The sequence below is a fragment of the Kogia breviceps genome, chromosome 3 (assembly GCF_026419965.1).
Source record: "Kogia breviceps isolate mKogBre1 chromosome 3, mKogBre1 haplotype 1, whole genome shotgun sequence".
In the NCBI taxonomy this organism is placed as follows: Eukaryota; Metazoa; Chordata; class Mammalia; order Artiodactyla; family Physeteridae; genus Kogia; species Kogia breviceps.
The window spans coordinates 149,877,897-149,901,771 of record NC_081312.1 but is presented as its reverse complement, the minus strand read 5'-3'; the positions used below and the strand labels follow the sequence as shown (position 1 = coordinate 149,901,771).

The 23,875-nt window shown below is 44.5% G+C and overlaps 1 protein-coding gene across 1 annotated transcript in view; it reads right to left on the bottom strand.

Moving 5' to 3' along the window:
- ABHD2 (abhydrolase domain containing 2, acylglycerol lipase) overlaps positions 1–23,875 on the bottom strand; it is a 101,247-nt gene that overhangs the window by 61,650 nt on the left and 15,722 nt on the right. Inside the window, exons 2-3 of the mRNA XM_059056346.2 lie at positions 17,231–17,329; positions 14,520–14,719 (exon numbers count right to left, since the gene is read on the bottom strand). Coding sequence (XP_058912329.1) covers positions 14,520–14,713 — 194 coding nt within the window. The 5' untranslated portion in view covers positions 14,714–14,719; positions 17,231–17,329. The remainder of the gene's footprint in view (positions 1–14,519; positions 14,720–17,230; positions 17,330–23,875) is intronic.

The following is a 23,875-nucleotide window of genomic DNA, read 5'->3' as shown; positions in this document are numbered from 1 at the left end:
CCTAGTGTGTGCTGGACATGATCCTGGGCAGTGAGGTCACATGGCAGAGAGAAAACAACAAGGACTAGGGAGTCAGACAGACCAGGGTCCAATCTCAGTTCTTACAGCTCTGCACCTTTGGGCAAGTCAGTTCACCTTGTTGAGTTGCATTTACTTATTAGTTAAAAACTGGAGGGTAGAGGTGAAGAATAATAACACCCATTTTGCAGGGTTGTTCTAAAGATGCAATAAAATATATTGAAATCACTGAACTTGGTGGATAGTAGCCACTCAAGAGACAATGGTGTTTGTTATTTTTGTTGTTAATAGTAAGTTATTTCATAATTTATCATGGAATACCAACTAGTAAATAATTTTAATGCAGATGAATGTAAATTCTATAATGGAAGTCCCAGATGCTGTGAGATAACCAACAACTCACTCCGAGTGTGGAGGAGGATAACCAGGAAGACTTCCTCAAAGAGGTGATACCTGTGTTCTCTCAAATAAGGAGTCTGCGTAAAGGTATGGAAGGATTCCAGGTAGAAGGAATGGCAAGTGTAAGACACAGGCTGGAGAGAACACAGGGTATCAGGAAATGTGGGGTGATTTGATGTGTCGGGAACACAAGGCATGTGGCTGGGAGAGAAGAAGCAAGGCTGATGCTGTACCTCACCCCACAGGTGGCTTAGAGCAGAGGCATGACATGACCAGATTTGTGCTTTAGAAGACAACTTGGTGGCCTGCAAGGTGGTTAGAAGGGTAGGGAATAGGGCTTCCCTGGTGGCGCAGCGGTTGAGAGTCCGCCTGCCAATGCAGGGAACATGAGTTCGTGCCCCGGTCCGGGAAGATCCCACATGCCGCAGAGTGGCTGGGCCCGTGAGCCATGGCCGCTGAGCCTGCGCGTCCGGAGCCTGTGCTCCGCAACGGGAGAGGCCACAACAGTGAGAGGCCCACGTACCACAAAAAAAAAAAAAAAAAAAGAAGGGTAGGGAATAGATGTGCAGCTATGGAATCAGTCCAAGCAAGTCCTGATGATGCCCTGAACTGAGGCAGAAGCAATGGGATGGTGCAGAGAGACAGACTGAGGAGGTTCAGCTGATAGGAGTCAGTGGCTGTGGTCACCATCATACTCCCTCCTCTTGGATACAGGGTGAATCTGCATGCCTGAAGCTGGGCGTGGCCATGAGCCCTGCTTTAACCAACGAAATGGGAAAGAAAATGACTGAGGGTCCCTTCTGGGTAGCAGTGAGTTGTCTCAGCCCTTTTCCCACATCTGTGGTGGCCATGGAAGCACACATCGAGGTGACACCTCCATCAGCTGGGGTCCTAGTGGGAATACAATCAGCAGAGCCCTCCTGCTGGTTAAAGTAAACATGTAGCAGGAGTGAGAAATAAATGTTTGTGGTTTTATGACACTGAGATTTAGGGGTAATTAGTTACCACGGCATAAACTAGCCTATCTTGACTAAGGCCATGTCCAATTTAATTTCATATTGATCATATTGCCAGATTTTCCTCTGAGTATCCAACAATACTCCATTTTTAAAAGTTTCATTGCTACCAAGGCTGAACATTATTTGGTATTTATTACTAGTCTTTCCTCTTGTGGAAATTATCTAGTCATATCCTTTACCCACTTATCCACCAAGTTCTTATAGATGTCCACATATTCTTGGATGAACTTGGTGTACATGATGCCCTTTGTCATTTTTATAACTGATCTAGCTAATAATGTTAATATGAAAATAACTACAATAAAGCAGCTATACTTACTAAGTCTTACACATGCTAAGCGGCCTATAAACCGTTTCACATGCTGTCTCTTTTCATTCTCATACTGAACCTATGAAATAAGTGCTCTTATGCCCATTTTACGAATGAGGAAACAGACACTCAGCAAGGTGAAGTGGCCTGGCCAGGAGGGGCCAGAGCTGGCATTTGAGCCCAGGTGGTCTCACCACAGAGCCAGGGCTCCACATCTCGCTGAGTAACAGCTGCTAACTTCTCCCTCCACCTGGTGCCCCGGCACTCACCTTCCCAATCTTGGGGAAGACCCTCATCCAATTTGACTTTCTCCTCTAGCTTCCTATTTTTTCCCCTTCCTTTCTTTCTCAGCTTTGGTTACCACACTCATTTTTTTTTTTTTTCCCTCAGTTTCTATGAGCTGACTTCTTTTCTGACCCTATTACTGAAAACTCACCCTCAAAAATCCCTGATTCTGGGACTTCCCTGGAGGTCCAGTGGTTAAGACTCCGTGCTTCCAATGCAGGGGACGCGGGTTCGATCCCTGGTCGGGGAACTAAGATCCCGCATGCCGCACGGTGCAGCCAAAAGATTTTTTTAAAAATCCCTGATTCGTTCTGGCCGAGCTCCAAGGCCTTTGGTCAGCCCTCATTCTTCCTCACTTTCTGTGGTTTCTGACACTGTCTCCTGCCACGCCTTCCTTCTCTGGCTTCTATGGCAGCGGGGCTCCTGGTTCTCCTCTAACCTTTCTGACTGCCTATCTCTGGCTTGCTCACTGGCTCTTCCTCTCACCCTCACCTACCACAGCCATCGGTCCTCAGCTCTCTCTGCCCCTCTGTCTTTCTCTCCCCCGCCGGCAGCCGCTCTGGGATCTGCATGTCGGGCCTTAAGCTCACACCTAAGCCACACCATTGCCACATTTGCACCGGGGCACCAGTACATCCCACAGACTGCCCCAAACTAAACAGCCTTCCACGAGAAAGCAGCTTCCCTACTGGACTTCTCTATTTCTGTCAATGATTCTATTCTTCTCTCAACTGCTCAGTAACCTCTGCATTTTCTGTGATTCAGCCCTTCCCACCAATGCCCAAGGCCATTCCATTATCCACCAACATTTGCTTGATTGATTCTATTGATTCTACCTTGAAAGGCATCTGGAATTTATCCCATCCTTCCCTTTCCTACCACCACTAGTAGTCGTGGGATCAAGTCCAAACACCTCCTTTCTGGGAATTTGAGACTCCATGTGATCTGACCTCCTCTTTCTCCCCTGAAGACCTGGGGCTCTCTGCTGTAATCAGACAGCTCTTGTCACACCAGATCATGGCACAGGGACCTGGCAAAGAGCTGGCCGGGAAGAAGCTAGGGAGACTAGGCCAGTGATGGGGCCAAAGCACACGAGCAAACAAAATCAAGGGCACAGTGAACAAAGGGCAGAGAGGGCGGCAGGTCCAAAGGCTACACGAAGAGCACAAAGGAGATGTCTGGGAATTGCAAGAGAGATGGTCAAAGTCCAGCCAAATGAAGATCCTGGAAGTGGGGCGACGGAAGCAGAGGGGCTGTGGGGTCAGGGCACAGCAGTGACAATGAGGAAACATGCCAAGTCAGTGAGGACTCCATCATCTTGTTACATAGGCCAGCTGGCTGGGAGGCTAGCAGGACAAGGGGAGAGATGTGGGTGGGTGAAGAGTGCTGGCCCGGAGAGCAAATTCGGTTTTCTACTGGAAGCACTTGCTTAAAGGATGGATTTCACTGGCTCATTGCTCACACCAACCTCTCTGTCTTCTCTTGTTCTTTCCAAACCAACTCATCTTTCAGGATCACACAAGACCTCAACATCCAAGCCACCATACTACCATCTCCCTCTTTCTCTAAACTCCTTTATCACTTACCTGAATTACTCATTCTGACACTTAATCACCTGGGTTCCTACCAAAACTACCTAAAAACATTAGGGTGCACTGACTCTGTGCAAAGCAGCAGCCATAGAGAATAAAGAAAATTTTAAGATGGTGTCTGTCCTTAAGCCTCTCAGAATACAGAAGAGAGAAACACACATGGAAAGATATCCTTTACATCCCTGTTGTTAGGTAGGAGCCAAAGGGACAGAAGAAGAGTGAAAGTCAGAGAATGTTGGAAGAACTAGGATGTGGGGAGGCCTTGAGGGATGAAGAGGACTTTGATATGCAGAGGAGATGGAAATGCGTGACAAAGGGTTCTGTGTGTGTGGGAGGGGACCAGTGTGGTATACACACAGAGAACAGACTGGAAGAGCAGGTTACTAAATATTAACTAACTTTAAAAAATACATATTTATGTATTCACTGAGAAGAATCCTCCTTTATTGAAATGCTAAGGAAGGAAAAGTCTGTACTGTTCATGGCTTGGCAGATTTCAAGTTTAAAAAACATACATGGGGAATTCCCTGGTGGTCCAGTGGTTAAAACTCGGCTCTTTCACTGCCATGGGCCCGGGTTCGATCCCTGGTCAGAGAACTAAGATCCCAGAAGCCGTGTAGCGCGGCCAAAAAAAAAAAAAAAGAAAAGAAAAAGAAAATTAAAAAAAAAAAACCAAACATGAAGTTTCTCACTTTATATTAATAAGGAATTACTGTTCAAGCTTTTGTTACCTGGCTGAAAACACCAGTTCCGGATAATTTGGTGCCACATGTCAACAGATAAAGTCAGGTTGGTCGGCAATGGCATTAGTACTCAGTGGAAACATGGAAAAATACACAACCTGCTGCTTCTTGTGGCCCTCTCCGTTCCCACAAGGCCAGAGACGGTTTGGGATCAACCACTGGACCTCCAGGCTAGGAGGCTTCCCAAATGCTCCGGATTATAGACTCTTAATGTCTACCTCAGAAATTAAGCCCTCCAACTTGACACCAGGCACCCTCGCTGACCCAGAGTCCTCACTCTGTGATTAGAAACAACATGGGGTGGAGATTTAGGGTGGTTCACAAGCTGCCACAAGGGCTGACTCATTTCCAGGGCTTTGTGGTGACACTGCACCGCAGGCAGCCGCCTTGGGCAGAGGAAGTGCTTGCTCTGAGAAGGACACAGTCCTTGAGAGAGGGCACTGCTCAGCCTGGCAGACAGTTACTTGGGGTGGTAACAAGGATGGCATCTCATCCAATCATGTGAAACATCAATTCGTCAAGGATTACAGCTTTCTGTATGAGTAAAAGCTGTGCTTCCTAGAATTTCACGGAGGGATAGATTTCCTTAGAAATCCAGGAAGATGCTTTTCTTGAGTTAACCACCAAGCAAATTCTGATCCTAACACCCAGTGCCCCCAACAGACTCCATTTGAACAGAAGGTATCCTCGAGGCTTCTGCAGAGAACTGGGGGCTTCCAAAATTGGTCGCTTCACACACCGCTGCTTCAGACAAAGATGAAGTAAAACTGCAGTCAGCTCTTAACCCTCTACACCGCCGGATGGCAACAGGGGCAGTTAGAGTTTAGAAATCATATTTATTAACCCTCTAGAACACACTTTCAAAGTCAAGTTGCTGTCTTAATTATACTTTACTAGTAAAGCATATACTGCTTTGTAGTATCGAGTGTACTGTCATAGTGAAGGGAGCCGTGCTGTGGAGCAGGCAGACAAAAGGATTAGTTTGACATCAAAATTGGTAAGCTCTGGGCTTCCCTGGTGGCGCAGTGGTTGGGAGTCCGCCTGCCGATGCAGGGGACACGGGTTCGTGCCCCGGTCCGGGAAGATCCCACATGCCGCAGAGCGGCTGAGCCCGTGAGCCATGGCCACTGCGCCTGCGCGTCCGGAGCCTGTGCTCCGCCAACGGGAGAGGCCGCAACAGTGAGAGGCTTGCGTACCGCAAAAAAAAAAAAATTGGTAAGCACTAAATTTATAGGATCAGTAGAACATGAGAACTGATAAAAGTTGGCTACACCTGGAAATTTTAGAGTTTCTAGAAAATGAGGCCCATTTCTAGCTCCTAGATATTGGACTGATTTTCAGTCAACTGCATATTGAGAAGGAAGGGAAACGTGGATCTGATCCCAGGCAAATCCTGTAAAGTAAATTGGGTTTAGTTAAGTTGTTTAAGCAAAATTAAGGATGATTGGTGAACAAAGATAGTCGCTGGAGCCTAGTCTGGGAAAGACTGAAAGAGAGGGTGACTTGGCAATGGGATCAGCCTTGCACGGAGCAGAGGCCCACTTGCCCGTCCATATGTGCTGGGCTTGACACCGTTGTGATGGAATCAGCTGTAACACATGCTTCTTTTGCCTTTTTGAAGGCATGGTAGAGCCCTGAAAAATAAACTCAGGCATGATGAACAGGGGAATAGGTTGGTCATACGTTTTGGGAAGCTGAAATTGACTGCTTTAAGGAGTGCAAGGCACATGGGAGATGTGCTGCCTTCCATCTGAACTAAATCAAAGAAGTCTTGAATATTCTGGATTTAGAAGCTTTTAGACCTTTCAGCAATTCCTGAATGAAGGCACAGAGTCTCTAACAAGAAGCTACAACCTGTACCAAGGTTAGAGAAAGTGGATGAATTTCTCCACAGGCTCAGCTTGCTCATCTTAATTCAATACAAGAGGCCTCAAAGATGGTAGCACTTTCCTCCTGGCCTCTTGGATAAGTGACCTGCTAGGGCAGAGATAGTACAGGTGGGCAACATCCAAGAGTTAAACTAAACTTGACCACTGGCAAACCGAACACCTACCCTTAATGCATACCCTCTTATAAAAACCTCACCATCTGATGGCAGAAGACAGTAACAGAGGGTGGCCAATGCATCCCCGTTTGTCTGGTACTTCCTTGGTTTTAGCATCGAAAGTTCCATATTCTGGGAAACCTATCAGTCCTGGGAAAACCGGGATGTTTGGTCAGCCTAGTAACAGAGGACAGTAGCCAAGGTTTAACAACTCAACTTTCTCACCTTGACCGCTCTGGTTTGGGCCATGTCATCAGAAACAAGCAATTTTAAGATGAAGTCACCTGAGAACGTGTCCTCACTGAGGCTAACCATCAATAATCAGTCTCAACAGAGCTGATTTTGAGTCTTTCATCTTTCAAGAACTCTCTTGCAATGTAAGTTTCCCAAAAATGTGCTTGAAGGTCTGGTGCCTACATAATAAGCCCACCAGAGCACTACAGATCCACTTATCAATTGTTAATGGTTTACCACAAGCATCTAAGGAAATATTTGCACAGTTCTTAAAATGGGTAAAATCAGGTCAATAGAATTAAGACTCTTGGCAATTAGGAGATTATCCTATAGAAAGGACAAAGCTTTAGTGTTCAGCCAAGGAGGAAAGGATCTAAATCTGATTTGGAATGTCTCTGAGAGCAAGAGGGAATTAAGAATTTAAGCCCAAGATAATCAAATTCTTTTCAACTTTAACTCACTATAAATAAGCAGTGCTGGCTCCAGAATTTCTACCCAGGAGGGGCCTAGGGGTGGCAATCTGACTGGAAGGGGACTGTGCTTTTGCATGGTGTTTTATTTAAGACTGAGAAAACACCAATTGTCTATATCCAAGACCCTTGCCCTAGCTTCCCCTGTGATGCTGCCACTGCAAATAGAAAGTAAAATAAAAAGGAGGCAAGGAAGGAAATGGGAAGGGGAGCAGGAGTTTATATACGGAATCCTTTGCTCTTTAGATTTGGAAAATAATTCCATATACTGCAGTATCAGAGAGATGTGAATTAGTGCTTTTCTGTTGAGTACTTCTAATTATTTAATATGTCCTTGGTACCTGAGGACAAAAATAGTGTATCTTGCATATATATATATATATATATATATAATATAATATATATATATTATATATATATATATATATATATAGAGAGAGAGTATTTTTATGTATAGAATCAGGCTTTTACTTGGGGTACATAAAAGAAAAATGAATATTACTGTTAGGAAGGGAATGTGTATGATTGCAACAGAGGGAATTGGTATTGCTTGAGAGAAGAAATAATTAGGAAGCACATTTGTGCAGTAACCAATAACAGTTTTTGTTTTTGTTTTTGTTTTTTGGTTGTGCTGTATGGCATGCAGGATCTTAGTTCCCCAACCAGGGGTCGAACCTGCACTCCCTGCAGTGGAAGCTTGGAGTCTTAACCACTGGACCTCCAGGGAAGTCCCTAAAAATGTTGTTCACAATGAAAAAGTTTTTTAAAATGACCTTTTAAAAATACCTCCCAACAATGGAGTCTCAGAGAAGTAGATCTTCAAGTGTTCATTAACCAAGACTAACTGGAGGGCCACTGGCAGGAAGCTAAAAATATGGACTAATTATGATGAGAACAACATTTCAATAGGATTCTTGTTTGGAGTTTGTACTCTTGGTGAGTGAGGAGAGAAACAGAAAAAAAACACAGAAGATGAACCCATTAGGATCCATGGAAAGGTCATGGGGTTTCTGCCATTCTGAGTGTCTGAAGCAGCTTCAAAGAGGAAAGGCTCAGAAAGGGCACCATGGCATAGGTGAGTCAACTATTATTTTTGACTTGGTGTTGGAAACGGTGTGACCCTCTTCTTCAAGTTTCAGGTATCTCTCAAACTCACAGAGAATAATAACATCCTGTTCTTATTAATACAGGTGGCAGCTAGTTGCAAAAGAAACCCATTACCTTTTTGTCTCTGGGGAAGAAAGGACCCACAAACATGTGGCTGAGGTTTTGATCACACTGCTTCCCTTCTTCAGACCCTGTAGGGACTCACAGATGTCTCTTGCATCCAATAAAAACACCTCAGCTATCCACTTTTAGGTTTGTCTATTAGCTAAGTGCTCCATCACATTCCTCCTAAAATGCCTTCATCTTCAGCTATACCACGACCCATACTGACAGGCCTGCTAATGAGTGAAAAAGCAGAAGCCTGGCTTCCCACAGGGAGTATATACATTTTAATAGCAGGCTTCCAGAGATGGGGCACCTGCTTCCTGTCTTCTTTTTCTAACCAGGACCTGGTGATGGAAAATACAAGGGAAGGGCAGAGGCTGCAAACTGCCTTTCTGCATAGAACTGGGGTTACCCTGACTTAATTTAAGACCAAACAACCAATCTATCTTCTTTCAGAGACAGCATGGTGACTTCCTAATAAACAAAACTTGATCAGAGCCGAAGGTACACCTGATTCCCTGGAGCACCCCTGTGCAGCACTGATTGCATAAGCTGGAAACAGTGTGGTTTCTTTTGCCTGAGGGCATGGCATTCACCAAAATGGGAACATCCCTCATCTACACCTGTCTATGGAAAACGAGAGACGGAATGGCATTATACTTAAAGATTTGGCATTGCTAGGAATCCTGTTGTGTCTGGTCAAGAGTATGGCTCTTGATTTGGGGGTACATGTACTCCACTGATGAAGAAAAGAGACAGACACAGATCCCTAAAGAACAAGATGAAATGTGCTAAATGGACACAGAAGCTACATGCTGGGGAAACATGGGTAGGAAGATGGAAGAGGGCCTCATTCTGGCTGAAGAGGAGTTGGAGGAAGTCAGGCAAAGTTTCTCAGAATTGAAGCTATTTAAAGTTTTTCTTACAGGGTAAGGAGGTATCTTGGTGGAGAGAGAAAGAAGGGATTTGGGGGAGCCAAGGATGAAAACCTAAGGGGCAGGCACTCAACGGGCAATGGGAGAACACCACGAGTGGTAAGGTGGGCCAGGTAGGCTGGGGTCACACTGTAGCACCCTGGGTGCTGGCCTGCTTGAAGAACCCAACTCAAGTGGTATTGTGACAGAGTGGGGCAGAGGCAGGGAGGTGACTCAGGACACTCCTGTAAAGCACAAGGGAGTGGCAGTTACACAGGTGAATATATATGCAAAAGGCCCTGAGCTGTATACTTAAGGTTTGCATATTTTAATATATGTAACTGATAGCTCAAAAAAGTCCTTAAAAAAAACAAAAGCTCATGGAATCCAGTGTCCCCTTGGTCTTAGAGCAAGGGGAGTGGGAATAGTTAGGAGAGGGCAGATACACAAGAAAATCCTTCTCTTTGGGTTCTTGCCCTTACCTTGTAGCCAGGGCTTCCCAACCCCAGGGTCCTTCCCGCAGGAAATTCTTCCGGTGCTTGGTAACAATGCAGTGGTCCTAGACTCAGAGGATGTTAGTGCTGAAAGGGTACTGCAGGAAAGCTACCTGTTTCATTTTATTAGTTTATTATTTTAATTTTAATTTTTTTCTGGCTTAAGTAGCAGAAATTATTTCTCATAATTTTAGAGGCTGGAAGTCCAAGATCAAGGTGTAAGCCAATCCGATTCCTGGTGAGAGCTCTTTTCCTGGCTTGTAGAAGGCCACCTTCTTGCTGTGTCCTTATATGGTAGAGATAGAGCACTGGTATCTATCTCTTCCTTTTCTTACAACGGCACTAATCCTATCATGAAGGCCCCAGCCATATGACCTCATTGAACTCATATTATCTCTTAGAGGTCCCATCTCCAAATATCATCATATCAGGAGTTAGGGCCTCAACATATGAATTTGGGGAGGGACACAATTCAGTCCATAGCACAACTCATTTCCCAAGCCACACTGGGATGGTTCAATGTGAGTTAGAATGGGAAAAGGGGTAGTATACACAGCCAGAATAATGGGCTCAATCAGCCTTGTTTTTATCGTGCATTACAGTTAAAGGATTACCATCAGAAACACTCAACCTTTTCTTCATGGCTTAAAACTAGAGATATATGTAAAGCACAGCTCTAGAATGTTCCCCTCTTCATGGCTCTGTGACTTCTAGTCACTGAGTCATTCACCCCCAACAAAAAGCTGGGGTATTAGAAGTCTACGTGGTGTCTGCTGCATGTATAAATAAAAAGAACATTGATGCTGTCTTGGGTAGTACTTTCCTATCATAGCTTCATGATGAGAAGTAGCTGTGTAAGACTGTTTCATTTTATACACAAGGAAACCAAGGATCAGAGGGCCTGTCGCTTGGTCCAGGGTTCTGCAGCTAGTTTAGAAGACCTCAGTTTGTATCCTAATCTACATTTCAAATCAAGCCTTTTTCTCTACACCACTGCTGCCAACGGCCATTAGGAAATCTGAATGGTTGACATAATTCTGAAGCTGTTAAAAATCAAATATTAGAAGATATGTAGCATGGATAAATGCTGGATAAATGTCCATGGCATACCAAGTGTTTTGTTTTGTTTTAATTTTTTGACTGCGCTGCAAGGCATGTGGGATCTCAGTTCCCCCACAGGGGATCGAACCTGCACCCCCTGCATTGGAAGTGCAGACTCTTAATCACTGGACCGCCAGGGAAGTTCCCAGGGAACACGAAGTGTGAAAGCAGGTTACCAAATGCTATATATGCCCCTGATTTTGTTGGGGGAAAGTATCTGCAGCAGAAAAAACCCTGCAGGGGTGATGACCAAAGTAGTAATGATATGAATCTCTGAGGAGGAGACTTACAGATGATTTTTGTACGTTTCACTTTATTCTCCATTTAAAAAAATGAATATGCATTAAATTTTTTATTAGGGAAAAAACGGAGATCTGTATCATCATCTACATTTTCTCATAATACTGATTTGAGCTTTTAGTTTGCTTGTTACACTGAAAGCAAACAACTCTTGAGAACAAAAAAAAGGAACTGCTAGGTAAATATTGATCTGTTGCTAAGTGAACAAGAGACATATCACCCCATCTTAGAAAAGTTTTCTTCCAGACATTAAAAGGTTCACTTCTAATGTATCTTTAGATAGGTGATCTCAAAACAGATTTAAAAACTGACTTCAGCGCTGAAAGGAGGGAAAAAAAATCCCTATTCTCGTAACAGCTTTTCGATGTTCACCTTTCACCGACTTTTTTTTCTACACCAGAACAGCAAGAGACTATGTCCTGATTCCGGACATAAGTCATAATCACTGGCCACTTTCAGTCGGGATTACTGAGTAACACCATTAGCTTGTTGTAAATCAATTAACTGACATTTCTAGCCTAGATGATTGTTTATGAAGGCCACAGACAGGCTTCCTCTGGGAAAAAAATCTTCAAAGTCCTAGGAGAAGCACTTTTACCCATAACAGATAATGTTTCCTGCCCTCAGCTTCAAATATATGGAAGGTTGTTACAAACACGCCACACAGAGAAAGAACATCAAGGCCACTGGCTTCCGACAGTGATTAAAATAGAAAGGGGGTCATGCAGGAATCGGAAGGCCCCTCTGGGGCCAGTCCTGCTAGAGACTCTTGTCATGGGCTGGCCCCTCACTGCTCTCAGCTTCCTCTCTCTCACCTGTACCCTGAGAAAGGTCTCTGTCCCCCTCCCTGTGGATAGGAAGGAAGCCAGCTCTGGGGTCACAGACTTGGGTCCAGTCTCCACCTCTGTCACTCCTCATTTCCCCATCCTTAAACTGAGAGGAAAAATAAATCCAACCTCAAAGTTGTTAAGAGGATTAAATGGCATGATGCCTATGAGAGATACTCAAAATTTTAAATGCAGTAATGTGGATGAGAGAGTAACAGGAAAACATTTTGGTGATATGCTACGTAAACACAGGATATAGTTTTCCCCAAAATTAAGAGTATAAATAAAAAATAAGAACCTAGTTAAAAGATGGAGGGGATAAGTGAATCCTTTTGCCCTTTAATAATCATTTGTCACGATCAAGTCAGAGAATGTGGGTGTTTGGCATTTAGCTGTTTTCAGTTATGTTCCAACGTGCTCTAGGAGGGCTGGTCCTGTGCTCAACAGGACAAGTCTTGGAAGTACATGGTTTCTGGGGAATTGTCCTCTCACAGCCACCTTCAAACCATAGCTAAGTCCTAAACATGCATCAGCTCTGCCTTTAACCTAGGCTGACCTCCACCCCTCCCTGATTTGGGTTTTACCAGGAAGGAGCATGGCAACTGGTTAATGAAGGGGGTGGTGGGAGAGGGTGGCCAGAGCCACGAAGTCCAAGGAGATTGTGACCAGGGATGCACTTCCATCCCAGGAGGGAGGGTGGGGACAATCGCAATAGAAGTCACGTAGCACCAGGACAGTTCCATAGGCTCATCGAGAAAAGAGTGCCAGGAAGGGGAAAAAGCAAAGAGAAACTGTTGGACTTATGTCTCTGGGTTATTTTTCAAAGAAAAACAAGAAAAGAGGTTAAAAAAAAAAACCTGCCAAAATCAACTTTTTTTTTTTAAACACTTTTAACAATTAGTATGGAATCAAACCTTACGTGATGTTTATCCAGAGCCCGGACAGGAGCAACTTTCCCAGGGCTTCCTCTAATTACTTAGGAACCAATGCTGGGTGGAAATGTGTATTCATCTGCCTATAATCTTGCAGGGCTTTTAATATCTTGGTTTTCAAAAGCTCTCTACAAAGAGAAGACCTGGGAACTGGGTCTAACTGGGTCCCACTCAATCTGAAATCGGGTGCAAATGTTCCTTGCCAGATGAGTGAATTATCTAAATTAAGTATGGAAGAAAAATGCTGGACAATTTTGAAAACATACCGATTCTGTGCACGCTCCTCAGAGAGGAGCGTTTTCAATGCAAACACTGCTTGCTAAGAACACCACGTCCTTGACAATGGTTGTGGAGCCTACTGTAATGTAAAGTCCCTTCAGCAGGGGCGGGTCCAAATTTACTATGATGACATTTATATGGTACATGGCAGTCCACAGGTGTTAGGCAATATGACGGAGTTATAAGTCTCTCTCGACTTGACAGCAACTTTTTGGAGTCATGGCATTATTGTTACAACTACAAGCAAACTGTACACAAACACCCAAAACACCTGCAGCCCACAGCTCTTCACCCGTGGGTAACAGCACATGAAAATGAACTAGACAACCAAAGAGGACAAAGCAAGAGACCAAACTCTCAGGTGTCTCTGCTGCCCATCTGCTCTTAGAAGGGAATCATTCACGCAACAGAGGCGGTGAGAGGTTATACCGGGATAGAGGGAAGAGCTTCTGCTACTGTCCACTGAGTATTAGAAACTTTGTTAGGTGCTCCGGGGACATGGTTGGGATAAGACAGCTCTCCCAGCAGCATCCATCTGAAAAGGCACACCTGGCAGAATGGACTAAGCTTGAAGAGGCACAAACAAGGTGAAGCAGCAATGATGAGGAAGGAGGAAGGAACTAAGACCCCGGAGAGCGTGGACTGCTTCACGTGAGAGGCTTGTCCCAAGCGCTGCTGGAAGACAGAGTTATTCAGAAGACATCAACAGGGGAAGATTTCACGAGGCATCTCCTGAAAACAGCACGTGTGATGTGGAATGCAGATACCCTTTGTTTTACAACTACGGTTTCCTCTATCAGAAGCAGTGCTCACCCCTGCCACCCCCAAAACAGACCTGGGGGCTTCTGCAGGGATATCTGGTTCACTTGCAATGAAAACCCTCTCTTTAAGTGGATTCTCTTAGTTAATGCTCAGTTTATTTTTCAATAAGGCAGAGGGACAGTACCCAATGAATGAGCCTTTGCTTTTTTTGCTCATTCATTATTTTGGGTCAGGATGATTTCTCTGTCTTAGAACTGGCAACAGAGCATTTGATAAAGGGCTAGAATATTGTCTAAGCTTTCTGTATCTACCTAAAAATGACAACTGTTTTCTGCAAAGTCCTTGTCATGGATGATGACACCACACCGTGGAGGAAGGGATGTTTCCAGGCAACAAAGATCTGAGGCTGTCTCCTACCCACCAGGATTCAAACGCCAGGCTCCTATTGAGATGGTGGCTGCTTTAACACCAATGACACTATTTTACATGGATGCCTTGAGGACACATTGTGAGAAGGTTCTTCTTTGAACACTGCAAAGACAGATCAACAGGCAGGTGTACAGGTGGGTTTGAGGTCTACTCACTCTTTGGTCAGAAGAGGGCAGGACTTGAGCAGGAAGCATGAGAGCCCCGAGTCCTGGAAGTAGAGTTCAGGTGGGGCCGTGGGGCTCTTCAGGTTCAAACACCGGACAATCACATACAGCACAGCAGCCACTGCAGCCAGCTTCACCCCGTCAAACACGGCCGGGAGCTCGGGGGTCTCCAGCATGGCATTCATCTTGATCTGGGGAGCAGGGGTACAGGCAGGTTTAGAAGCACGTGGGGAGGGGAGGAGCCCACCACACAGAGAAAGCCAGCGATCACCTGTCACGATCCAGATGTGTCCGCAGAACCTACCCTGGCCGATTCCCATTGGTGCCTTACAAATGCCAACAGACTGGCAACAACCCAGATCACGAACAGTCCTGAGCACTAATAAACTGGGCTGGGTGATGTTTTTTTTAATCTAACGAACGTTTATTTCTAAGATGAGAGAATTGGAAAATGCTGAGAATAGCGTCCTGTTGAGAGCAGGAGAAAGGAGTCCAGTCGGAGAGGTACAAGGGGGACCAGGAAGCTAGCTTTGATTTCTGTTACCAGGCAACCTTGAATCTCTCTGCAGACTTAACCTGCACCTGGAGCACCAGCTGCACGTGAGGTGCTGTGTTTACAGCCTCGGACAGAGACGTGAGATGGGACTGCTGTTGCCACCAGGTGAGGCTGTACTGCCTGCTGTCCTCACCTCTTTTCAGAGCAGGAAGGGCCTGATTCAGCCACCTGCTCCTTTGGAGGCAGCCCTGGTGCTGGAGCCAAGTTCAGGCTCAGCCCAGGTCGCAGTGGTTCTTGCTCCTGGGAGTTGTAGGCAGTGTGAAATGGAACTTGGCCACATTTTTCCCCTCCAAAGGCAACTGACTATAGCCGTTAGTCCAAAATTGGGCTAAAAGTGGACCAAATTCAACTGCTAGACCAAAATTAAAAATTGGAGTACGGAAAATGTACATGCATATCTGGCTTTTCATCTTCTCAGGTAGCTTTATTTTGTACACAGAACACACACACACATGCACGACTCCAAACATAAAAAAACCAAACATCAACAGCAACAAAACTCCATCCTTTTCCTTGCTGCAAGGCAGGAAAACAGAACATCAGCTGTTACCTTAAGAATCAGGGAAACCACAAGCTAACAAAAAGGAGAAAACGGTAACTCTGGCAGCCAAGGTAGCTATGGCAACAGCTTCCCCTGGAATGGTTTCAAGTAGCCTCTGCTAAAAACAGCATGAGAACTCTGGTGGCCAATGGTACAGACAGAAGAGGCAGGACAAAACAATCTCTCAAAAACGTGTTTGGGGCATAACTGAATGAACTCATTTGAGACCTACAGCCAGGCCAGAGAGGTCTCAGAAGCCCTTTTCTAAAATCGAGGTGATTTGGGCAAATACAGGACCCAAACACACTGCAGACGATCTCTGGCAGGGGTTCCAACTCAGCAAGGAAAGGCAATCAAAGATCCCACAAGTTATCATATGACATCACTCATATGTGGAATCTAATTTAAAAAAAGAAACAAATGAACTTATTTACAAAACAGAAACAGACTTACAGATATTGAGAATAAATGATGGTTACCAAAGGGGAAAAGTGCAGGGGTAGGGGGGGAATAAATCAAAAGCTTGGGATGAACACACACACACCACTATACATAACAGAGATAACCAGCAAGGACCTACTGTACAGCACAGGGAGCTCTAGTCAGTATTCTGTGATAAGCTATATGAGAAAAGAATCTAAAAAAGAATGAAAATATATATATGCATAACTGAATCACTATGCTGTACATCTGAAACTAACACAACATTGTAAATCAACTATACCCCAATTTAAAAAAAAAAAAGATCCCAGCTCCTTAACTCACCATCAGAGCAAGAAAATAAGTTTTAAAAATTTATCTGGCATGATTTAGAATCAAGGCTGGACCTCAGAATATACTTTTCAGCTGCATCAACCTTTGACCTTTTATGAGCTGACAGTTTCCTTAAAACTTAACTTCTGGGGACATGTCCCCTCACTCCTAGGGCCATGTTCCCCAAAGGCTGTTCCTCAAACCCTTAAAACAAGGCTTCTTTTAACTTGGGGTCTGTAGGTCCCCTATGGAATTCTAAGGTCCAGAAACTCCCTGAAATTATACATGAAAGTGTGTGTGTCTGAAAGTTTTCTGGGAAGAGGGTCTGCAGATTTAATCACATTCTTCAAGGGGCTAAGTACACAGCACCGCACTCAAAAGATGCTCCAGGGGTTCCACCTGTGGCCCCTGTCCCTCATCTCTCTAAAGCCCTGCCACCTATGCCAGTCAAACCGACGAGAAACAAACATCTAAGATGACACAGCTTGTTAACAGGGATTAAAAAAAACATTTATTTTATTGAAGTATAGTTGATTTACAATGTTGTGTTAATTTTAATAGGGATTTTTAAGTGTAGTTAGTGAAGGGCCAAAACCAAAACCTAGCAGGAATTCCAGTTTCTCTGACATGATGCTGGTGATATGAAACAGACATCCTCCTTCTTGTCCCCTTGGTTGCAAAGAGAGGAGAGGAATGCATCGGATGGCTTGACCAGTTTCCTGGCTGGTCTAGAGTAGACTTATTGAATTAAAAACGTACAAGAAGTTCCTCTGTCCTCACTTCCACTCACTACTTACTAATGTCAGGGAAGGTGGGAGAAGAGGCAAAAATAAGAGTCTCGCCAATACGTACCTATGTCACCTGTTCCTCTCTACTGCAAACATGAACTGTTCTTGAAAAGCTGTACAGCTGGGCTGGTCAGGTCAGATCTCATTCGATTTAACCTAAAAGCTGAAAAGATCGGATGGTGATCTTTTAAAGCCTGAGAAAGAAGCAATTTAATTGAAATATAAGCATAGACTAAGTTTTTCTGCATTTAAAGTCTTTAGGGAAAAAGACAATTTCTTTAATTAACATGTGTGACGCACTCTTGGCTGTTTGGACAGACCTGCTGGCAAAGCCTCTGTGAATCCACAGACTGACGGGTTCTCTGTGGTTTCCAGGACGAGTTATCTGCTGCGTTCAAAACTCTGGCTAACGTAAATTCACACTGCTTTTGTCTTTTATTTTGTAACATAATCTTCAGAAACACCTGACAGGTACCATCTCTGTGTGACCAATGAAATACCTCAGCCAGGTTTAGGTCAAGACAGCAGGCAGTTGACTTGTTCCATCTCTCCCAAGTATACAGCAATGACAGGAAAAAAATATGAGCTGGGAAAAGTAAAAGGGCACAGATGGGCTCAAAAACACAGTTCCAGGGGCTTCCCTGGTGGCTCAGTGGTTGAGAGTCTGCCTGCCGATGCAGGGGACACGGGTTCGTGACCCGGTCCAGGAGGATCCCACATGCTGCGGAGCGCCTGGGCCTGTGAGCCATGGCCGCTGAGCCTGCGCGTCCGGAGCCTGTGCTCCGCAACGGGAGAGGCCACAACAGTGAGAGGCCCGCGTACCGCAAACAAACAAAAAAAAAAACACAGTTCCAGAAACAGAACAGAACTGAAAGTAATGAGTGGGGAGCCATAACACCTGCCAGATCTGGTCCATACTGGGGGCTGGAGGCTGGCTACTCAGGGCCATCCGGAGCTAAAACTGCTCACCATGAGATGGGGAACCAGAGCCAGGCCCACTGGGCTAAAGATCTGTGGCTTCGAAAGCAGCAGAGGAAACACAAGAGAGAAAGGGGTGGGGGAGGGACAGCCAGTGTTTATATAGCACTATGTGCCAAGCTCTGCTCTTCATACTTTACCCATCTTAACGCTATTAATTGTACCTCTGAGGTAGGTACTATTATTATCCCCATTTTACAGATGACGAAACTGAGGCATAGAAAACTTAAGTAACTTGCTCAAGGTCACACAGCTAGTAGGCAGAGAAACCAAGATTCATACCAGGCTCCAAAGAGCGTGCCTTTAACCACTACACTGTGTGAAAGCAGGAAAAGTAAAGAAAGAGAGAAACAAGAAAGAAAGTGGATAGTACCTGAAAACACAAATGAGACACCAAAAGCTTACTCAAGTTCATGTGGCTGTAAAATAGTACAGCTGGTATTCAAGCCCAGTTTTCTCTGATTTCATCACACCAAAATGATTTAAAAAGAAAATGAAAGCCAGTTGAAGGGGAGATTCAATTAACCTTCAGAGTAGCCTTGTTCAACTTCAAATTTTTATTATTTCTTCACATTTTGAGACAAATTAGCCACAGAGGACCAGGCTTTTTTGGGGAGGGGACTAAAGAGTAATGTCTCCAGCCACATCACAAGCTACTTGACCTTTCCAGGGCTCGGCTGCCAACTAAAAAACAAGGGATATGCCAGATCAGAGACCTTAAACTGGCAACCCATGGGATGGCAGTGCATTTGACTGGCATTTAAAAAAACTGAATTTATTAGCTGCTAAGTTATAAACACCAGGAGATTTCAGATAAAAATCTGGATCTCTGGTTTCTCTTGAGAAAAAAATCCGAAGATTTGGCAACACTGATCCAGCATTCTCACATGGCAGCAATGAATGGAGCTGGGCGGGGCTGCCCCTCTAGACAGGCTATGCTCCCTCCTGGTTGCCACAGTTCCCACCACTCCCTATCATGGTCCTTAACAATGACCTCTGGCCTACTTAATCATTGCTGGTACCTGAATGGTCCCTGAAGGCATCTGAATGTGCAACCCTTGCAGAAATCTAAGGTCCTTACTAGCCCTGGATAAGTCTATATTGATTGAATATTCAAAACATAACATTATCAGTATATGTATAAATGATAAATTAATAAAAAACAATTATGGGAAGGCAGAGTAGCAAATAACAAGATGTAGTATGTTTTATTTATTGATATTTACACTGATGTTTATTTACACCTTCACTCTTTTCCACAAACTATTTGAGATAGCTTCAAGAGAACGCTGAATAGGGGACTTCCCTGGTCCAGGGGTTAAGATTCTGTGCTTCCACTGCAGGGGGTGCGGGTTCAATCCCAGGTTGGGGAACTAAGATCCCACGTGCCCCACAAAAAAAAAAGAATGCTGAATAGACTTACACAGAGAAAGATTCAGAAATGTGGCTGACTGCTGATTGTTTCCCGGTAAGAAGTCTCTCCTCCTTTCTTTCAGCACAAACCTGGAAAATGCGCCTAGCTAGAAAAAATTAACTACAGATCCCAGGCTCCATGACAGGTAGGCAAGTCCACGTGACTAAATGCTGGCCAGTTCTGGCGGGGCTGCTCTGCTTTCTGGGGAGACTCCTTAAAAGGCAGGGAGTTAACTCTTCTTCTGCCCTTTTCCCTCCCTGCCTCCTTGGAATGCAGACAACAGGGCTGCAACTCCAGACAGCTATCTTGGGCCATGAAGTGACCTTGAGGTCACTCTAGGAGCCACATGGTGAGGAGAGCAGAGGAGAAAGACAGAGATCTGGGGTCCCTGATGATTCCATGGAGCCACCATGTCAGACCCAGACTGCCTACCTCAGGATTTCTCTTATGTGAGAGAATAAACCCTTGCATGTTTAAACCACTGTTATTTCTAGACTCTTGTAGTCTGTAATTTCTAATGACACAGGAGGAAATACTATCTCCCCAAATCTTTATGGATGCTACACTGGTTGGGTTATTATTAGAGCACAGGCAATTTTTCTTTTTCTTTTCCAAAACATAATGACTACAAATTTTTTTATTACAAAAAAAAAAGCTTTAAAATAGCAACTAACAAAATCTAAAAAGAAATTAAGAGACTCTGAACAAGGAAAATACCTAGGTCAAAATATACAACTAGGAACTTCCCTGGTGGTGCAATGGTTAAGAATCTGCCTGCCAATGCAGGGGACATGGGTTCAAGGCCTGGATGGGAAGACCCCACATGCCGTGGAGCAACTAAGCCTGTGCGCCACAACTACTAAGCCTGTGCGCCACAACTACTGAGCCCGTGCGCCTAGAGCCGGTGCTCTGCAACAAGAGAAGCCACCGCACCGCAAGGAAGAGTAGCCCCCACTTGCCACAACTAGAGAAAGCCTGCACAGCAACGAAGACCCAATGCAGCCCAAAATAAATAAACTAAATAAATTTATATATATAAATGATATACAACTAAGCATACGACTAAGCCTAGAATGTGTCTGAGCTTTCTGACTGCCAGGGGGAAAAGGGAAACCTAGTCAGACCTATGGTTTCTCCAAAATGCAGAGCTAATCCGTAGTACACTCTTCTTACCTGCAGGGAACATGACAGATACTCAAAGAAAACAGGGTTCTTCTGGCACAGACTTATAAAAAAAAATTCTGCGGGACTTTACATAAGGGGACCTTGAGTGATGTGATAGGTAATGTCCTCCTACAACTTTTTTTAATAGCAAATGCAGTAGAGAATTAATTTCCTCAACGCTTGAAAAATGCCAAGCGTTTAAAATTGAATTTGATTCGGTGAAGGCAATCCTATGAGAGGTTTCTAATTATTACGGTCCAGATACAGAGCCTTGAGCTGAAGTCCTGAGGAGCAAGGTGGTTCTACCACATGTTGCTAGGGCCACCTTCCTTGAACTTCAGTGGGCTTAAGGACTTGATGACCTACTGTGTGCCTGGCACTGTACTAAGCATTGTGTAGAACCACAGTTAAGTCGAATTCTCATTTTAACTGGGGAGAAAAAGAAAAGAAGTTTATGTTAGGGCTACATATACTTTAGAAATTGGGGACAAGAATAAGTAGTCCAAGAAAAAAATAAGTGGGGAAAGGACTTATGGAGCAGCTAGAACTAGAACTGCACCTTAGTGAAGTATAGATTTAGAAGAAGTGTGTGTAAGTCTGTGTGAGAGAGATTTTGTGGTGTGTGCTTGTGCACGATATACATTAAACAAGGAATTAACTGGCAATTGTAGAATAAAACTCTTGATATTCATTTTAACTTACCTTGCTGCATTTTATTTTATGGTCTTCTTTCTTTCTAAGTTTGACCTGCCACTAAAAATTAATATTCTGTACTTGTTCCAGACATAACAAACTTAGCTTCTATTGCGCTGTTTTGTGTGCCCCTTCTCCCTTTCTGGGCAGGTGAAATCCAGTTAAAGTGCACTTCAGGCAGCTTAGGGCCGGGTATGCGGATGGTGGAAACGAGACATCTCCCCACCCACACCTCACACGCACCTGATCAGCACTTCCTCCACCCTTCCCTGCTCCCGACACAGGCTTCTTATGAGTGAGATTTAGGTGCTGTAAATGATAGTTAAAATTCCATTTGTCTTCTCAACATTAACGAAGAAATCCAAGGTGCTGTCAAAGGCCCAGCAGTAAAGGAACTTTCAGTATTGCCCTCAGTCTCTAAGACAGGCTCCACTGGCATCTCCGCCAGGGCGGGGGCCTGGGCTTCTCCCTGTGCCCCCATGACTAAGGGCGTTATTTTAAGATGGAGGCACAGATTCAGCGAGAGACGCCCAGTCTGGGGGTTCTGAGACCTGGCTCCTCGAGCCTGCTCTGCCCTTTCTCAGTTGGTGACCTTGAACAAGTCCCTTAACCTTGCTGGGCCCTACAGAACTCATTTGTAAAATGAGAGGATTAGATTAGAAGTCAGTGATGCCAAAGGCCTCTCTCAGCTCAAAATTTCTGAGATTCTAGGGATAGAATTGCAGTCCTTGGCTAAAGAGCACTCTCTCTGTGCTCTGTAACAGAAGATAGCCCTGTTTTCCAGCCTACTTCATGGGCCATTAAACAGTAAAACTCATAAGAACTAACAACCTTCAGGGCCTTTGTTCTTCCTTCAAATAAGTTAAACAGTTCTATATTTTCAGCTGTGCCATTATGCCAATAATTCCATCATATTCATTCCACCTCCATGGGTGAGTGATGATTTCAGCCTTGGAATATTAATGTTCACTGAAAATCTAAAACTTACAGTGAAGAAAAAAACAAGCAGAGATCTCAAACACAAAAGACTCATTACCTGGTATAATGGGGTGAATACTGTTCCCCCAAAATCCACATTCACCGGGGACCTGTAAATGTGACCTTGTTTGGATACAGGGCCTTTGCAGATATAATCAAGTTAAGATGGGGCCATACTGGTTAGAGTGGCCCTTAACCCCATGACTGGTATCCTTGTAAGAAAAGAGAAATTTGGACACAGAACACAGAGGAGAGACCATATGAAGATGGAAGTAGAGACTGGGGTGATGCATCTCTGAACCAAGAACACCAGGGATTGCCAGCAACCACCAGAAGCTAGGAGAGAGACAGGGAACAGATTTCCCTCAGAGCCCCCAAGAACCTGGCTGACACTGAGATTTTAGATGTCTAGCCTCCAGAACTGTGACAGAATAAGCCCCAATGACCTCTCATCATTTTAGACCCCTGATTTTAGACATCTAGCCTGCAGAACTGTGACAGAATAAGCCCAAATGACCTCTCGTGACTCAGCTGATCCACACCCCTGTTCTTCAGGGGCTGAAGAGACCCTCTGCCACATGCTTTCAGAAGTTATCCAGACAAAATCCAACCAATACATACCAATAATCAGCTAACAACAAGATACTACCAGGCTACTTGTTAACACAAAGCAAATTGTATTCTGTGCACAAATGTTTACTAGCTTGGCCTCTTTGCCTCTGTGATTCAGCTGTCAGGACCATCCTTTCCTCTCCTGTTATAGGGAAGTGAGGGAGCCCAGAGACGGAGACATCACGGGTTGGGAGGGGAGGGCCCTCTTTCCCTTGCCATCCAAAGGACCTGACAAGCAAACTTCAATACATACGTGGGTCCCATGGCACATACTCCTCAAGGAAAACCAAACCAAACTTCTAAAGGATTTCTCTCTTCCAATCCCAATCAGGTTGAAAAGGATTATGTTTAGGTTCAGGCCCTGGAGTGAGGTAACCCAGTGTCAAATCCTGGCCCCGCCAGTTCGGTGTTTGTCTTTGGGCAAGTTTCTTACCTCCTCTGGGCCTCCTCTGCAAACTGAAGTTGTTAATACACAGAAAGTATTTTAAAACAATCCCTGATGTACAGTAAATGTCCGTCCCCCAAATATAAGCCATCCCATCCCCACCATTAAACTCTCCTCCATTTTGCCTAAGTAAACGCTAATCTGACAGAAATTACCACAAAAGATACTTTTTCCCAGCTGACACAGAGACCTCATCAACAATGAAATAACTAGTGGATCCACTGCTTGGGCCTCCTCCAACAAGTTTAAAATTAATCCCAGGACACACTCTTGATTCTTCTAACGCGGAACTGTGTTAGACTTAATAAATTGTTGGATAGTAAGTGCTCATCACCAAGGTCCATTAAAGGTTCCAAGGTGTGTTCTCGTTTCTGTGCTGAAAGGGGTCTGGTGGTGTACAGCCTGGACCCCCTCCTTCTGATACA